Source organism: Muscardinus avellanarius, assembly GCF_963383645.1.
Source record: "Muscardinus avellanarius genome assembly, chromosome: 21".
Lineage (NCBI taxonomy): Eukaryota > Metazoa > Chordata > Mammalia > Rodentia > Gliridae > Muscardinus > Muscardinus avellanarius.
The window spans coordinates 25,795,238-25,813,851 of record NC_137807.1 but is presented as its reverse complement, the minus strand read 5'-3'; the positions used below and the strand labels follow the sequence as shown (position 1 = coordinate 25,813,851).

At 53.5% G+C, this 18,614-nt stretch overlaps 1 protein-coding gene across 2 annotated transcripts; it reads right to left on the bottom strand.

The window, feature by feature from the left end:
• Nucleotides 1-1,372: 1,372 nt before the first annotated feature.
• On the bottom strand, nucleotides 1,373-18,288 carry DGCR8 (DGCR8 microprocessor complex subunit; the record flags this gene model as incomplete). Of its 2 annotated transcripts, XM_080717450.1 has the most annotated exons (13): nucleotides 1,373-1,456; nucleotides 2,542-2,655; nucleotides 3,903-4,030; nucleotides 5,636-5,742; nucleotides 6,005-6,105; nucleotides 8,638-8,720; nucleotides 10,335-10,433; nucleotides 11,550-11,651; nucleotides 11,909-12,106; nucleotides 13,648-13,930; nucleotides 14,094-14,236; nucleotides 17,021-17,180; nucleotides 17,578-18,288. In XM_080717450.1, the coding sequence occupies 13 exons, from the start codon at nucleotides 18,286-18,288 to the stop codon at nucleotides 1,373-1,375; spliced, it is 2,313 nt and encodes a 770-aa protein (XP_080573576.1). The 2 variants fall into 2 exon arrangements, with proteins under 2 accessions (XP_080573576.1, XP_080573577.1); XM_080717451.1 differs by lacking the exon at nucleotides 10,335-10,433.
• Nucleotides 18,289-18,614: the final 326 nt, after the last annotated feature.

The window sequence follows — 18,614 nt, the reverse complement described above, 5'->3', positions numbered from 1 at the left end:
GGTGATAGTCGTGGTCAAATGACTATTCACAGGTGCAGACACAAGGCAGGACAGAAGCAAGGATCTAATTACAGCAAGGTGGTTTGGGGGCTTTCTTTTCTCAGGGTCAACACAGATGCCACCCTCAGTCCCACGGTCGTAAGGGAAGGACATGCTGTAGGTGGCTCACAGCTGAGATTCTGTCTTCAGGCTGAATGCCATCAACACCATGTGCAGGGGCACAGTAGGAGACAGGCACCGTGGAACGTGGGTACAGCCCCGAGCTGGGCTGCATCTGATGATGCTCGGTTGAGCACACAACCCCTGGATGGGTGCTAAGGATAGGCCAACAGCTGGCTGCCACCACCGAGCCTGTGAACACACCCCTGCTAATTCACACGGCTCACCAGTGAGCGCAGGTGACAAGACAGGCCAGGAGCCCGCGAGGCCCAGGTCCTGATGGCTTCCACTGAAGGCAGTTTCCCGTATGAACAAGTCCACTTGCTAAAATGCATGATTCCAAATCTATCTTCCATTCTCACTGTAAAAGTTTCTTTCCAAATGCCAAAATATCATAAAAGCTTTAAAAATTGATGAGTTGACAAATTAATTCAACTGCAAAAATCTGTGTAAAAACTCGCCAGGCGCCAGCAGAGGCGGTACCACCGTGTCCAGGGAGGCGGCTTACTAGGGCGTTGAGACTGGATCAGAAGTAGACCGCAGCGCAGCTGGCGCAGGGGGACGGGCTAGACGTCATCTTCGCTGGCAGCACAGGTCAGGGCTGAACAATTCTACCTGCACGGTGTGCCTGTGCTCCCTAAAATGGTGTTTATTTAGACCAAAATATTCTGAAATATTCCTAGCTTTTTCAGAGAAAAAAAGGAAAACACGGGAGGCAGGTGGAAAGGGACAGGTGCCATGTGCACCTTCTAAATCGGTCCCTGCAGCGGCCCCACAAGCCTGGGCGCAGGGCCGCCTGCACCTCGGGCTGGCCACAGCCACAAGCCTCGGCCTTCCTTTTTCATCTCATCTGTCATCCAAGCATTGCTTCTATCAGTGCACATTACTAAAATTCATGAAAACCTTCATAAAAAGTCTGCAGCAGGTGCATACAAGCAAAGTCTACAGCTGTCTAAGCTATCAGCTTCCATGTGTGTGGTCACTTGTAATTGATCCTTGCACACATCCATTGAGACCTGGGAGCAGCGACGGGAGAACTGCTATTTGACCTGTGCTGTGTAACCATGGCCGTCCGGTGTGCCAAAGCCGCCTCCCTCTGGCCACAGGGAAGTGACTAAGGTTGGCGGCCTGACGTTGCAGGGCGAGCGGTGCCTGGCAGGGATTCTCCCAGGGTGCAGCTGGCGGCCCCACGCCCCAGCCGGCGCTGCCTCCCTCACACATCCACAGTGCACAGGGGCTCGCCGCCGGGCTGGGCAGAAGCCACAATCGACATCTTGGGCTTCTTCCGAGTCTCCTCCTGGAAAAGAAACAAAGGTCAGGGAGGCTAGGGAGATGGCCCTAGCGAGGACAGAGTGTGCGCCCTGCAGACCAACACCAGGAGGCCCCTGGGCTCCAGAGGGCACCGCACAGTGCTTGCAACCCCTGGCTAGGGCAGAAACCTGAGGAAGGTCTCGGGAACGGCTCAGCACCATGCACCGCCACTTCCCTGACAGCTAGGACACAGCCCCGGAAGTAAGGGGCCTGAGCAAGGTCACAGCGATAAGCCGGGACTTGCCCCAGCGTGGGGGCCTATTCCAGGCAGGTGGTGGAGGTTTTTGCAGGTGTAACACTGCCCTCTCCCAGCCAGCCTCTTAATTCCCGCTGCTTGCCCTGAGCCCCGGTGTCCTGGTCCTGTTGCCCTCTGGTTCACAGCCCATCTCACAACCAGGGCAGGCTGGCCAGCCCTGCTAGCTCCAGGCAGCCCCGGCCCACCCCACCTGAAGCCAAAGCAAGGCACTGCCCAGGCTGGGGAGGCTGCAGCAGACACCACTCCGCAGAGCCATGTGCAGGCCCGGGCTGACGCCAGAGCTGAATGAAGCCCCCGGCCCAGAAGGCCCAAGCAGGGTTGTAGGTGGCCACACAGGCACTTTCTGGGGACAAGAAGCACCATCTGCCTGACAGGGTTCTGCTGGAGTGGGGCACCCACAGTGGCTTTAAGGGGCTTCACCACGACCAAGCCCTACCCAGGGTCAGTTGTTCTGTGAGCCTTCTGAGCTGCCTCGGGAACCAGTCAGGACACTCCCACTCAAAAGCCACGGTCAGTGCTAAGGCAGCACCCTGCACCTACACATAGCCTGGCCTGCCAGCTCTAAAGTCATTTTATAGAAGTATGCACGTTAAAGCTTAAAAGCAGCCAGCTGCATGCGGCTTGCAGTGTTGAAAGTCAGGAAAGCCTGATGTTCCTCCACAGCTGCCACAGGAATGGCGCTGGCTCAGGGGCTGCGTACAGGAGCCACACCGGGGACGGCGCTGACTCAGGGGCTGTGTGTGCAGGAGCCACACCGGGGGCGGCGCTGGCTCAGCGGCCCTGTGTGCAGGAGCCACACCAGGGGCGGCGCTCACCCTCTCCTCAGCCAGCCTCTTCATCTCCTCCTGGAGCTTGCTCAGTATGTGCAGGTTGGGTTTGTTCTTCTTGGCATACTGCTGCAGCTCAATCACGCTCTTGTCTGAGGTCTCCTGGGGAACACAAGCCCTGACATTAGGCCCCACAGCATGCTGCCTGCCTAGTAGCAACATGCCCATGACCCTCGAGGCAGGCGCACCAGAGCCTGGCAGGCACGCAGCAGCCAGGGAAGCTGAATGCTTGCTGTGCAGGAACACTCACTCACAGTGCCAGGAGCACGGCTACAACAGGAGGGGACAGTAGTGCTGGCTACACAAAGCCCTGGATGCTGAGCTCTGCGCAACCCTAACGCAGAGCAGGACCAGCTGTCCTCAGCCCCTTCCTGCGCCAAGAGGCCACTGTTGTGCCCTGGGATGCACACCAGAGCTCCTCCCCTACCGTGGCTGCTGCCAGGCTAGGCTCCCTGCCCTCCAGCCAGGGTGCTTTCTACCTCTGGCTTAAGCCACACATGCTGTCTCTCCCTCCATCTCAGCCAGGGCCATGCACAGCAAGACAGAGCACTGGATCTACACTTTAACGCCTTTCCCTTAAATGTCTACCCTGGGGCTGAGTGCAGCTCAGCGTAGAACAGTTGTCTAGCATGTGTGGCGCCTGGGTTTGAGCCTTGGCACTGCTCGCATGCACAGGCACACATGAGAAAAAAGCCTGTATCCTTCAGTTCCTTAAAGACCACGTAGCTCCTGGACATTGCCATGCCAGGCCCAGAGCAGACACCAGGCCACAGCCTCAGGACAGGAAGGACAGCTGGGTTGCTGTGGCTTAGCTTGAGGCAGGGTGGCTCCAGGGCTCACAGCACAGTGCTCAGGGCCGCCTGCAGCCCCCACTCCTCCATAGTGGTAGTGACTGCAGATGGCCCGGATACTGACAACCCGGGTGGCTTATGGAAACATTTGAGGTAGAAAACGGAAAGTGCCACCACCACCTCTCAGTACTCCCTCCACTCCCTGGGTTCAGACATTGTATTAAGTTTTCTTTTCCTTTTGTGCAGTACTGGGGATGGAACCCAGGGGCATTCTACCTCCGAGCTACACCCCTAACCTTATTTTTTATTCTTTATTTTAAAATAGGGTCTAAGCTGCAGAGGGTCTCACTAATTAGCTAAGGCTAGCCACAAACCATGATCCTCCTGTCTCAGCCTCCCAAATGCTGGGATTGCAAGTGTGCGCCACCACGTATTTTAAGTTTTGAGACCTTGGCAAAACCCACAGAAACAGAACAGGTGACACACAGCCTTGGGTAACAGGGAGCCCTTGACTCAGCAGGCTCGCACTGCCCCCAAAGGCCAGCCCAGGCCAGTTACCTGCTTGACCATCTTGCTGCTCTCGCGGCCATACATGCGTAGTAAAGACCCCCAGTTCTTGACGTGTGGGTGCAGCAGCTGGAGGATCTTCTGAGAGGCTAACTGTTTTCCAACTCTCTTATTCTTACCTGTGAATAAGAGCAAGAGTGGCGTGGAATTACAAACACCGTGTTCAGGAGGCTACCTGGTCCAGGCAGGAGGGCACCTGCTGCCCCGCCTTCTCCAGCCATCTACAGTTAAGGCCTCAGGAGGCTCCAGGCGAGGTGGTTGCTGAGGCCAGGCCCTTCCTCCACCCATGTCCTCTTGAGGGCCAGCAGCCTCAGGAGCTCAGTGCTGCCCACATGCTTGACCCTCCCCAAAGGCGGCTCACCACAGGTAGGGACTTTCCAGGCAGGGGATGCACGGCCAAGGCCAGCCACACTTCCCAAAGCATATGCCCACCACCTGCTTAGGGGCCAGCCACAGTAAGGCTAGAGTCTGCAGAGTGCAGAGAAAGCCTGGGGCAGCGGGGCGCACAGGCTCCGAATGCTGTTTGCAGTTTCCCAGGGCCCGCTGCGCACCACCTTCTAATTGACACAAACTGATGTGTTGAGCCGGGCATGGTGGCACACACTTGTAATCCCAGTACTTGGGAGGCTAAGACAGGAAGACTACAGGTTCAAAGTCAGCCTCAGAAATTTAGCAAGACCGCTAGTAACTTAGTGAGACCCCGTTTCCAAATAAAGAATAAAATAGGTCTGGGAGTATAACTCAGAGGTAGGAATGCCCCGGGGTTCCATCCCTGGGAGCAAGCACACCAAACTGATTTATAGCCGGGCGTGGTAGCGCACGCTTGTAATCCCAGTGCTTGGGAGGCGGAGACAGGAGGATCGCACAGGTTCAAAGCCAGCCTCAGCTACTGAGTAAGGCTCTCAGCAACTTAGTGAGACCCTGTTTCCAAATAAATATAAAATAGGTCTGGGAGTGTAGCCCAGAGTAGAAGGCCCCTGGATTTCATCCCCAGCACACCACACACACACACACACACACACACACACACACACACACACACCAGACTTATGCTTATAATTTTCTTACACAACTTGGGTTTTGAGGTTTTTGGTAGTACTGGAGACTGAACCCAGGGGTATTCCAGCTCTGAGCTCTGCCCAGCCCTGTTTTAGTTTCTGCTTTGAAACAGGGTCTCAGTAGGTTGCTGAGACTCATACTTTGCTCAGGCTATCCTTGAGCCTGCCATCTTCCTGTCAGCCTCCCACGCATGGGATTACAGGCCTGGTTTCAAACTCGTAGCCCCAAAGCTCCCACCTCAGCCACCCCAGCAGCTGGATGACCACTTAAACTTAACTTCAGACTTAAAAGTTGTGCAGCACTGCACTCGGCTTTAAGTTAGCTTCTAAAAGTTAACTTCTGCTACAAAGACGGCCAGAGTACAACTGGCACCCAAAGGCCAGAAGGCAGAGGGCAGGCAAGTGGCCAACGTCTCAGGGGACGCCTCTGCCTCTTGCTCCAGGAGGCCGCCTCTCCTCCTGCCACAGGGACAGGCACCAGATGGAGCCGGGAGGGCCCACAGGCATGGAGGAGAAAGGCACCTGGGCAGCACGGCCACCAGTCCCGCCTCAGAATGTGCAGTGGCCAGCACACACAGCGGGGCTCAGCACTGACAACAGGGGATGGCAGGGCACGCAGCCCAGCGCCACCACAGCCACCAGAAAGGGAAGCAGGAGGCGGCTTACACCATCCGCGCACTGTGTGCTTGCCACAGGCCATGACATATTCACTCTTCTGGTTTTTCCCTGGAACCACTTCAAACTTGATGGACGTGTCACCCATTCCGTGGTTTCTTCAAGAGAAAACAGACACCAAGATGGTATCAGCCGAGGAGGGGGAAGTGGCAACTGCTGGGGACAGCTGCTGAGGAAGCTCGCTCAAGACTCTGAGGAAAGGCCAACCCCCCACCTGTCTTCCTGGGTGGCAGAAAGGGAGCTACCCACAAACCAGGCTCAGTCCATGGCTCTGCCCAATGGCCAGGCCGAGGGGCTCCTCCGTCCCAGGGGAAAGTGGCCACGACTCTGCCCGAGGGCGCCCGGAGGAGAACTGCCTACCTTTTAAGGCACTCGTGCAGGATCTGGTACGGAGACAGCAGCCCGGCCTTGCTAGTCAGCTCGTAGACGCGCGAGTCCTCGATGCTGATGTGGTTAAAATACTACAACACAAAGCAGCCGCGGCTGAGCCCCGCCCGGCCACCCCGGCACTGAGCATCTTTGTGCTACCAGATCGGGCACATCAGGCCCTACAGACATCAGGTGTAGAGGTCACACTGCCTCACTGTCCGGCCACCATCTCCAGAGTCTGAGCCCAATGGCAACAAGCCCAAACACGGCCAGGTGTGGAGGCATGCACCTCTAATCCCAGGGCCTGGGCGGCTGAGACAGAAGGATCACAGGTTTGAAGACAGCCTCAGCAACATAGGCTTTCGGCAACAAAAAAATAAAAAGGGTCACACGTAGCTGGATACTATCATTGTGGTACTTGGGAGTCTGAGACAGGAGGAGCTCAGGTTCACAGCCAGCCTCAGCAACTTAGTGAGACCTGCTTCAAAAATAAAAGAATATGCCGGGCGTGGTGGCACACGCTCGTAATCCCCGCGCTTGGGAAGTGGAGACAGGAGGATCGCACAGGTTCAAAGCCAGCCTCTCTGGCTTAAGAAACCCTGTTTCCAAAGAAAAATATAAAAATAGGTGTCTGGGAGTGTAGCCCGGAGGTAGAAGTGTTTCCAGGAACCCCAGCACCACCAAAATAATAAATACATACATACATACATACATACATACATACATAAATACATAAATAAGAAAAGAAAAGAATCGAGCTAGGGTTGTAGCTCAGAGGTAGAATGCCACTGGGCTCCATCCCCATTACCACACATACACATACACACACACACACGCTCAAACACCACAAACATACAGAAGAATTAAGAAGAATTAGTGGCATGGCTCTCCTCAACCCTATCCTCATCAACCATGGGTGACCCATCAGAAATCTAATGACAGCCAGGCCTGGTGGCACATGCTTGCAATACCAGTATTTGAGAGGCTGAGACAGGAGGATTGCAAATTCATGGCCAGACTCAGCTACTTAGTGAGGCCCTCTGTAATTTAGTGAGACCCTGTTTCAAAAATAAAAGAATAAAAAATAGGGCTGGGGTGTAGTGTAGCTTCGAGGTAGAATGCCCCTCAGTTTAATCCCAAGTTCTGTAAACCAAAAAAAAATCTACTAACAGACCACCTTCAGAAACATTCACTGTCATAACTGAAGCTGTAGGAGGGACAAGACGAACACTTTAAAAGCCGAGCTCCCCGAGGGCTGGAGCCCAGACAGCGAGTGGACTGAGGAGCCAGAGGAAGGGCTTGGCCTGCTTCAGCCTCCAACAGCAGCGTCCTGGCTAGGCACCGGATCCCTCGGACCAACCGACAGAAGGGTTAGTAGGAAGGTTAGCAGGCAACCAGGGTGACCACCGAGAGGAGAGTGAAACCCTGCACAGCAGGCACAGGGAAGAGGTCGGGAGGAGCAGCCATAAGGGCCTGAGTGAGACGGAGCGGGGCCAGGCCACAGGGACGCAGCCTGCATCTGCACTACCCCTCCTAGAACATCCTCTTCTGGTGGGCTAGCCACTTCTGCTGCCAAGATGGCTTTCCAGAGGCCTCCCAGACCTTTAACCTCATCATAATCCCATCTGGCAGGCTTGGTGGCCCCTGCCTATAATCCTAGTACTTGGGACGCTGAGATAAGAGGATAGCAAGACTCTGTTTCAAAATTTAAAAATAAAGCTGGGCCTGGTGGCACATGCTTGTAATCCTAGTACTTGGGAGGCTGAAATAAGAGGCTTGCAGGTTCAAGGACAGGCTCAACAACAAGTAGTGAGACTTTCATCAACCTAGTGGAGACCCTGTTTCAAAATAAAAGCCAGAGCCAGGCCTGACGGCGCACACTTGTAATCCCAGGACTTGGGAAGCTGAGATAGGAGGATCGCAGATTCACAGCCAGCCTCAGGTGCTTAGTGAGGCCCTTCCCAATTTAGTGAGATTCGGTTTCAAAATAAAGAATGAAAAATAGGGCTGGGGATGTAGCTTGGAGGTAGAATATCCCTGGGTTCAAACCCTACTACCACAAAAAAAATAAAAGGTGGACATGGTGGGAACGCTTATAATCCCAGTACTTGTACTTGGGAGGCTGAGACAGGAGGATTACAGGTTCAAAGACAGCCTTAGCAAATAGTGAGACTGTCATTAACCTAGAGAGACCCTGTTTCACATATAAAAATAAAACAGGGCTGGGAGTGTAGCTCGGAGGTAGAATGGCCCTGGGTTGAATCCCCAATGCCACAATAAATAAATGCTAAAGATAAAATAGGGCTGGAGTGTAGCTTGGAGATAGAATACCACTGGGTCAATCTTCAGTATCCCAAAAGAAAAAAAAAAAGCTCATATAGAATGCCGCTAGGTTCAATCCCCAGTACTGAAAAAAATTTAAAAAAAGAACATCTAAATCGTGTAGTCTGCTTCAAAGGCTCATTCCCACCAGAGATCTACGCTGACAGTGCACACTAACCCTTGCAAAACACAAAGGACAATAATCACCAACAAGAAGATGGTGTTTTTCCTGCTCACAAAAAGAAAGCCGGTGCCCTCTGTTCTGAGTACGAGCACCACAGCAAGGCACGTGGACCACTCACCTCCAGTTCCTCACTGTCTTTGGGCTTCTCCTCAGAGGTCTGCTTAACAAAATCAGGAATGAGGATTTCCAGCGTAGCTCGGGCTAAGACAAGAAAAGGTCCAAGGGTGAGGGCCAAAGTATAGCCAGACCACCCTCTGCAACTTAGGCCCTATTTCAAAACAAAAAGAAGCAGGCGTGGCAGTGTTCCCTTGTAATTCCAGTACTTGTGAGCTGTGACAGTAGAATCACAGGTTCATGGCCAGCCTCCGCTACTTAGTGAGACCCTCCACAGCTCAGACCCTGTTTCCATGAATAAAGCCGGGCGTGGTGGCACACGGTTGTAATCCCAGCATTCGGGAGGCTGAAACTGTAGGGTCACGATTTGCAAACAGCCTCAGCTACTTAGTGAGGCCATCTGCAACTTAGACCCTGTTCCAAACTAAGAATAAAAAATAGGGCAGGGGGTTTCACTCAGAAGTAGAATGCCCCTGGGATCAATCCCCAACACTACAAAAAAAAAGGAAAGAGTCCCCAAACTGTGAACACCACTTGAGGAGTGCCAGCATGTAGGCCACTTCTCTCCAGTAGGCCCATATGTCACTCTGTTTAAAAACAAACCTGTTGCTGGCTTGGGAGGCGGAGACAGGGTTGCCAGCCTCACTGGCTTAAGAGACCCTGTTTCCAAATAAAAATATAAAATAGGTCTATGAGTGTAGCCCGGAGGTAGAAAGGTTCCATCCCCAGTACCCCCCCCCCAAAAAAAAATAAACCTGTTCCACAGTGTGTGCTGCCCAGGTGGCTCCGAGCACATCCTGGCCCAAACATGGCCAGGCCATGCAGGAGACACTGGCCCAGGTGGCATCAGGGAGGAGGGGTTTTCTTTCTATTAGTATTTTTTAGTACTGTGGATTGAACCCAGAGACATTCTACCTCTGAGTTATACTCCCAGCCCCTCCCCACCGTGTGTGTGTGTGTGTGTGTGTGTGTGTGTGTGACTAAAGATTAAACCCAGAGGCATTCTACCTTCCAGCTACTACCCCAGCCAATTTTATTTCTTTCTTGGAAACAGGGTCTCACTAAGTTGATGAGGGTTTCACTACTCACTGAGGCTGTCCTCAAACCTGTGATGCTACTGTCTCAGCCTCCCAAGTACTAGGATTACAGGCATGCACCCCCATGCCGGCTTATTTTGTATTTTGAAATAGGGACTCCCGAAAATGCTAAAGCCCTTGCTAAGTTGCTGAGGCTGGCCTTGAACTTTTGATCCGTCCTCCTGTTTCAGCCTCCAAATAATGGGATTAAGGTACATACCACTATGCCCAGTTTCTATTCTAATTTTTTGTTGTTGTGGTGGTGCTGGTGCTGGGGATTGAACCAAGAGACATTCTATTTCCGAGCTACACCCCCATTCTTGTTTTTCTATTTGTTTCTGACAGCTCACTAAATTGCTGAGGCCAGTTCTGAACCTATGATTCTCCTGTCTCAGCCTCCCAAGTACTGGAATTATAGGCATGAGTCACCACACCTGGCTGTCTATTCTACTTTAAAATTTCATACTTTACTCTCTCCATTTAGGTCTTTTCTGATGCATGCATAATATTAAAAGTCACAGTAGATAAAGACACAAGTCCAAGTGCCCACCCACACCCTCCCCATCCGAGGGGCGAGGCCCCTGCAGGCAGCAGTCCCTCTGGGCCACCCAAGCAAGCACATTACCAGCTTTGTTCTTCGCAAGTTTTTTGCTGCTTGCAGTTCCAGATCCGTATGTCACACCATCAATGGTCACCGAGGCACCAAAAGGCTCACTTGGGTTCTCTTAAAATCAAAGTGACTTGTTTTAATAATAATAATAATAATTTTTTTGTGTGTGTGTGGTACTGAGGGTGGAACCCAGAGGCTTTCTACCTCCGAGCTATACTCTCAGACCTATTTTACATTTTATTTGGAAACAGGATCTCACTAAGTTGCTGAGAGCTTCACTAAGTAGCTGAGGCTGGCTTCGAACCTGCGCGATCCTCCTGTCTCAGCCTCCCAAGCGCAGGGACTACAAGCATGCGCCACCACGCCCGGCTTTAAGTGACTTGTTTTAAAACACACTTGCCAGCCGGGCGTGGTGGTGCACTCTTGTAATCCCAGCACTTGTGAGGCTGAGATTGGAGGATCACACAGATTCAAAGCCAGCCTCAGCTACTTAGTGAAGCTCTCAGCAACTTAGTGAGACCCTGTTTCCAAATAAAGTATATAATAGGTCTGGGAGTACAGCCCGAAGGTAGAAAAGCCCCTGGGCTCCACCCCCAGTACCACCAAAAAAAGAAAACAAAAACCGCTTGCCAAGTGTGCATACACACGTCCAGTCTGCAGTCCCTGCAGAGTTGACCGTGTGTTCATGTGCAGAGACCAGGCCTTCTCTGGAGCGTGGTGACAGGGCTGGGACAGTCAGCACCAGAGGGCACAGCTGAGAAAACTGAGCCAGAGGGGAAGCAAGAGCTGGAGGCAGAGCCACCAGGACAGGGAAAGGCGTCTGGAAGACGGAGAGTGGCATGCCCAGGAAGCAGTGAGCCGGAGAAGCCACGACAAGGCCAACCGTCTCTCCCAAGGCAGGAGGCAATGCCAAGGGAGCCAGTTTGTAGAAGCATGGGCCAAGACTCCTTATCTACCCGAGGGTACCGAGCACCACAAAGAAGCCCAGTGCAGCGGGAAGGCCTTCCTCACAAGGACCTGAGACGGCACGGGGTTATGGATGGGATCCGCACGGGACAAACTCAGAGGGGAAAGCAGGGCCGTTAACCCAGCTGCTTCTCTGCCCAACATGCTTCTCTGTTCTCCCTTGCCCTTCCAGGCCGCAGAGGAGGGCTTACAGCTCCCACCTCATCCTCCCAATCAGAGTGACATGAGTGAGTCTTTGGAGCTGAAATGGAAAGTGAAGCTTACCACATTCAAAGAAGTTGTACACAGGGCGGACCTTGAGGACACGCTGCATGTACTCGTGCAGGATGCAGACCTCGGACTTCCCGTTGGGGTTAATAACAAACTCTGCGACAACAAGGATGTCTCAGCAACCGTGCGAGGAGTGGCCACGAGCTAGCGCCCGGGCCGGCACCTTCTGCACCGCTGCGTCAGTCATCAGGGGCTCACCACGTGAATGTGGCAGAATGTGGTACCTCTGTATCCATAGGATAAACATAAGCGCCAAATTACGTGCGACCCACTCATCAAACGTCCACTCTCAACACACGAGCCAGCAAGCACACACTAGGTCTGCTGATGTCGACACGGACAAAGCCAGTCACCTTTCTTTGTGGGCGCGTCTTGCACGGATAAGGTGATGAGCTTCTGGTTGGCTGGCAGGATGGGCCTCTCACACTCAGCCTGCTTCCGCTTCATCTCACGGTTGAACTGCCGCCGCTCAGCCCAGGTTCTGAACTTTTTCACAGTCACTTGCTCAAAGTCAAAACGCTTCTCCAGGTAGTTCCGAAATTCCTCTAGATCTGTCCAAGATTTACCAGAGAAGCCAATTACTAAATTGTCAACACAGGAGTTGTGTTCCCTGAGCAACAACCTACCTGTCAAATGGCTCTGGGCCACCTGGTCTCATTCATTTGAGGTCTCAGTCAAGGCCCTTCTGTCTCGTTCACACCTGTATTTTGAGTGCCATTTCCCTTTCCCTCTCCCTTCCAAACAGGCAACGACAGTGAAGCATCCTGTCCCTTCACTCCTCCAGCTCAAATTATTCTGGAAGACCCCTTGTGGTTAGACTCCTAGGATGTCTTTTTGTTTCATTAGAAGCAAAAACAACAATACAGACTATGAAAAAGAAAAGGGAAAGCTTAAAAAAACAAAAGACATGGTCTTCAGGCTTTTCTCCCTGTGTACAAGTAAGTTCCGAGGCTGGGGCTGGGGCTCAGCAGTAGAGCACTTGCCTGTTTTGTGTGAGTGCCTGGGTTCGATTCCCAGTGCCACGATGGGGGAAAAGTTTCTGACCGCCAACAGAGGCTGCCGAGCACCTCTCTGGTCTCTCCCTCTGCACTCACTAATATATCCAGTCCTGCCTCAGGACCTCTGCGCCTGTCAGGCCTCTTCCCAGACCACCTCCCTGCCCTCGGCAACAGCTCTCCTGGCACCTCACCCCACCCCAGCAGAGTTAAGACATGACACTGACAAGCCTAACTCTGAAAACGCAGTCATCTTTGACAATGACCCAGAAGGCAGGCTCAAAGAAATGTCCCACCACTGAAGAGAACTTTAAGGCGTCAGAGGGCAGAACTGAGGTAAGACATTGAAGAGATGCCAGGTGTGGTGGTGCATGCTTGAAATTCCAGTGCTTGGAGGCTGAGACAGGAGGATCGCAGGTTCTCAGCCAGCCTCAGCAATTTTTAAGGCCCTCTGCAAATTAGACCCTATTTCCAAAAAAAGAACAAAATAGGTCTGGGGGTGTACCCAGAAACAAAAGGCCCCTGGGTTCTATCCCCAGTACTACCAAAAAAAAAAAAAAAAAAAAAGACACTGAGGAGAAACAGAAATATCAACACCCAGCCAGAAGACAGCCACAGGACTTCCGCTGTCCACTCAACAGCAGTTCCCCAGGGCTAGGCCTGTGCCCGGCGGCTCATCCCGAGCTCATGAGGTAAGTGCCGACACCACCACACGTGCACATCCTACCAAGGAGGAAGGGTCCAGGAGAGAGAACACAGAACCGGACAGAGGACCACAGCCCTGCCCAGCTCGGTTCTCCCAGAACCAACCCAAAGGAGGACCACGGCCCTGCCGGCACCATCTCAGGACAGCCTCAGCGAGAAAGCCCTGTGGCACTGGGCACCAGCACTGGGGTGCAGCGCCCAGGCTGCTTTTCTCAGGAGCAGAGAGACAAGCCTTTCCAACCGTGTGAGAGTGGACACACAGCTCCCTCCTCACAGACACAACTAGAAACGGTGGCCTTTGGCAGGACGAGATCCCCGCGGGGCAGAATGCGCAGCCTCCCAGGTGGGCCTTGGGCAGCAGGGCGGGAAGCACGCCCCTCAGAAGCACTCACCAACGGACTCGTCCTTGCACACCTCCACTTTGGCCTTCACCTGCCCCAGGGCGCCAGGGGCGGCCTCAGCCCCCACCGGGTCCTTCTCGTCTGGTGGCCCCGAGTCTGCACCCATGGGGTCGGGTTCCTCCAGGGGGGACTCCAGCTCTGCAGAGCGTCCCAGAGGCTTAAGAGGGGACACCTCCCCACTGGGGGTGAGCTCGCGACTCTGCTCACGTTCCTCGCTGTCCTTCATCTTCTTATAATGCAGGCAGGGGATGCTACTCAGAGGAGGGTCGTGTTTCTGTGGAATTGCAACAGAGGTTACAAGAACGACCTTGAGAGCCTGAGCGCCTGATGTCTCTCACCAGCCTCTGCGTGGCTACGGTGTAACACGTGCGGATGGGCAGGCTTCAGCCTGACGACGCACACGCCTAAATTCACATTCACGATGACGCCTCCCCTACCCGTATGCTTCCCGTTCCCAGGAAGTAGGGCCTGGACCAGGTGACCACCCGAGACTCTCTGTGCAGGTACACGGGGACGCCAGAATTATGGAAAGTCATGATCCAACCGTCAGGCAGCGGCTCTGTGGGCGGACGGCCACGACCTGTGCAGAGGACGAGAAATTCCTGCAATCACTTTAAGAACACTTGGAGCTGGGCGTGGTGACACACGCCTGTAATTCCAGTATTTGGGAGGCTGAGACAGGAGGATCACAGATTCTAGACCAGCCTCAGCAACTTAGTGACACTTTCAACAACCTACTAAGACCATTTCAAAGTAGAAAGTGACTAAAGGCTGGGGGCATATAGTTCAGGGTAGAATGCCCCTCAGTTCAACCCCCAGTAAAACACACACACACACACACACACACACACACACACACACACACACACTCTCTCTCTCTCTCTCTCTCTCTCTCTCTCTCTCTCTCTCCCTCCCTCCCTCCCTCCCTCTCTCCCTCCCTCCCCTAACCCCCCACAGGTTGGAGCCAGGCAAAGTGGCGCATGCCTATAATCCCAGTACTTGGGAGGTTAAGAAAGGCTTACAGGTTTGAAGCAAACTTTATCAACAAGACCCTCAACAACTGACTGAGACCCCATTTCAAAATAAAAAAATAAAAAGGGCCAGGCATAATGGTGCACACTTGTAATCCAGTTGGGAGGCAGAAGGATCGTGGTTCCCAGATGGCCTCCGCTTCTTAGTGAGGCCCTCGGCAACGTAGTGAGACCCTGTTCCAAAATAAAGAATAAATAAATAGGGCTAGGGGCATAGCGCCAAGGTGGAATGCCCCTGGTTCCATCCCTAGCACTACAAATGAATGAATAAATGAATGGCTGAGAGTGCCAAGCATGGTGGTGTATACTTTACTTGGGGGGCTGAGACAAAAGGATTGCAGGTTAGAGGATAGCCTCAGCAATTAGCAAGACCCTGTTTCTAAGAGTGGGGCTGGATCTTGGAGGTAGAATGCCCCCTGGGTTCAATCCCCAGTAACACACACACACACATAATCATATAGGTTACAGCTGAGCAGAGTAGCACATGCCTATAATCCTAGTACTTGGGAGGTTAAGACAGGAAGATCACAGGTTCAGGCCAGCCTCAGCAACTTAGCAAGACCCAGATTAAAAACAAAAAGGGCTGGGGGTCCAGCTCAGAGTTGGATGTCCGGGGTTCAATCATAATCACCACACACCTCTTTAAAGCCCCTCCTGCACGTCACACTGCTCTGTGTTTGTGTATTTGTCCATCTGGCTCTTTCCAAAGAACTGAGAGTCCCATCCATCTTGCTTCCTCCTACCCCCAGATCATGCCTGAGGCGGGAACTTACACATGTAGAACCAGTGCACGAGGAGAGCCTGGTAGAGTTTCAGGCTTCTGTTTTTGTTGTTTTGTTTTGGGGGTACTGGGAATTGAGCCCAGGGCTGTCCCACCTCTGAACCATACCCTCGTACATATTTGGAAATAGGGTCTCGCTGAGTTGCCAAGGCTCCTGCCTCAGCCTGCCAAGCACTGAAAGTACAGGTGTGCACCACTGCTTCCGGCGTGTTTGTTTGCAATGCTGGCAATCCCCAGAACTTCACACGTGTCAAGCAAGCACTCTATTGTCTCTGGCCCTTTTTAATTTTTTTTATTTTGAGAAACAGGGTCTCACTAAGTTGTCTAGGCTCGTTGTGAACTTGAGATCCCCTGCCTCAGTCTCCCAAGTTATTAGATGGCAGGCATGCACCACCATGTCCACCAAGTTTCAGGTCTTATCCACTCGTCACTGACAGACCTGACAGCTGTGTAAAGCACAAGGCAAAAACGTAACTAAAACAATGTTCTCATAGCGGCTGGTATAATGTAAAACCCAGGCACTAACAACAAGAAAAGCAAGTGAAGCCAGACACCACCATGATGGAACAAACGCAGCGGCGCTCAGAGGAGTGCAGGGCGCCGCTGGGTTCAAAGCCGCGGGGCACAAGCTGCTGCGGGCGATCCCCGGGAGGCGTGCGCAGGTCACAGCACACCTGCGGGCACTCAGGCCAAGGTGGGCCCCTCCCGCCAGCTGTGGGCTAGCACTGGAGAAGAGGAGAGCAGAAGGCGAAGTCGCACACGGGATCCAGCTGCATTCTGGCATTTCATCTGTGACAACGAGCAGCCAGCCCAGCCTCTGAAAACCTCACAGCACTGCAAGCAGGAAGCTCCTCCAGGCAGACAGGCAGCCTGGTCTACTGCTGGCCTGTGGGCCCACACAGCACAAGACGGGTCAATCTGCTCAGAATCAGACTGCTAAAAGCACAAGAACACAAAGCTGAGCTGCAAGGGGCACTGGCATGAAGACTGGCCCCGCGCCCCGGGCTGGGACCGCAGGTGCACCCAGGCCCATCAGTCTGCGGTCGCCGATCTACTCCTCCACGCCCCTCCGCCCTGTACCTCCACCGCAGCAGCAGCACGAGACACCGGGGGCCTGACAGCTGCAGACTTGTCTCTTCGGTGGCCCAAGGAAGATACTCTGGGAATGACCCTGGCCTGCCTCCAGTGGCTCTCCCTGACACTTGTGCACAACTTGGACTGTAACCCACGCCTGCCACCTTGCTGGACACCTGCCCTGCACTCAGGCCCCACACCAGCTGGCGGCCAGTCTTGCTGTCTCCCAGCGTGCTCCGAGGCGCTCATCAGGGTCCCTACAGAATGCCCACCACTCTTCTGTCTCCACAGCGCTTACCAGGACCCACCCCTGGTTGTGTGTCTGAGCGCATCCTTGTATCCAGATGTGACTGGCCGTCCCGCACTCAACACATTTCCACCGAGACTTGTGTCTGGTACCAGTGGCCCTCAGTACACTTATGAAGGAACAATGCACTTCGGATGCCTGGACACCCACTACTGCGACCCACCAGCTTACTTTTGAGCACTGTTTTGATCTTGGTCATCATGGGCTGCACGCTGGTCTCTCCGTCGGACGGATGGTCACTGTCTCCCCCATATTTTTCCTCCGTCCGCCTCTTCTTAGGAGCACAAAGGCCTTCTTCCAGCAGAGCATCCACATCATTGTCAAAATCATCCTGCAAAACAAGGCGTTCAGGTCTACTCACAGCCCCCACGCCCGTGCAGGCAGGCTAAACAAGAGCAGAGGGCACTCAAGCAGTGCAGACGCTCAAGGGCCAAGGTGTGCCCAGTAGGTGGGTGATCATCTGAAAAACAAACAGGAGGAGTCATGTGATGCCAGCACCCCTGGCCCTGGTGCCTGCCGAGGTGGCTTCTCGGCACCTGCCAGCCAAGCTTTCCACAGGAGCTGCATGAGCGTGGACGCCTCGCACCTCTCTGCTCCACACGGAAATCCCACTCCACCACGCGTAAGGTTCGGCTTCGTGCGTGTGTGCCCACCCCCTTTCAAGAGGCTGCCATTCCCAAACCTCTCTGAGCTTTGCTCAGAGCCCGACAGAGGGGTCGCCAACATACCTCGTAGGAGAAATTCAAGACTTCGTCGTCCACTCGGTCTCTCTGAACGATCGCTTTAGCCGTGAACCCGCCTGCTCCTTCTTCATCTAGCTCCACATTGTCAGTAAAGTCTTCTAACTCATCGAGCACTGCGTACTCCACTCTCTTTTCCTGATCCAGCTCATTCTCCTCATCCTTCTTATCCGCACTCTCACCCCCTACGCCTACCCCGTTACCAATACTCCCGCCAAAGGGACAAGCATGCACGTCTCCACTGAGAGGGCTAAGGAGGGGACCGCACTCGTCACGCTCCACTCCCGTGTACAGCACCTTCCTGTCCTTACTCCTGCAGCTCTCGGTAAAGCTCACGCTAATCTTTACATCCTTAAGCAACTTAAGGTCAGGGGAGAACTTCCGCACCGCAGGTGCATGCCGGGCGGTGCGCGGGCTGTGGCCACTACAGTTCGGCTCAATGAGAAGGTGGCCCTTAGAGAAAGGTCCTTTGGAGAGAAGAGAAGCTCCGCAGAAGCTGAACAGGTCCTCGGCAGGGGGCTCGGACTGTCCATCACCACCAGAGCCAACGTCCATTACCTCTGCATCACTGGACGTTTGCAGGGGAGGTGGTGGAGACTGTTCACAGGGCAGCACTTGGAAGGGGCAAGCTCGGTTCTCCATCATGGCTTCCCCTGCGGGCTCACGCGGGAGAGGAGAGGGACTCTCATACGTCTCCATATTTAAGCAGTTAAGACTATTTTAAAACACCTTACATAAATCTATACAGCTAACATGCACAAGTCCGTCGAGACCCGGAGCCGTCCTGCCCGCGCTGCACACTGCGGCTTAGTCAAGCTGGCCACATTGCTCTTTTCATTAATGTAGACAGCTTTTAGAACCACTGCCTCAATTATTGGAAATCACAATGCACTCAGCTTAAGAGACTGACGACTAAGCGAGTCTGTCTTCATGCCAAAGTGGCACCTTTCTTCTTCCACCTGCAAAGAAATTTAAAAATATCGTCACAAAATGACAGAAAGCCTCTGCTTTCCTGGTACCGAGTT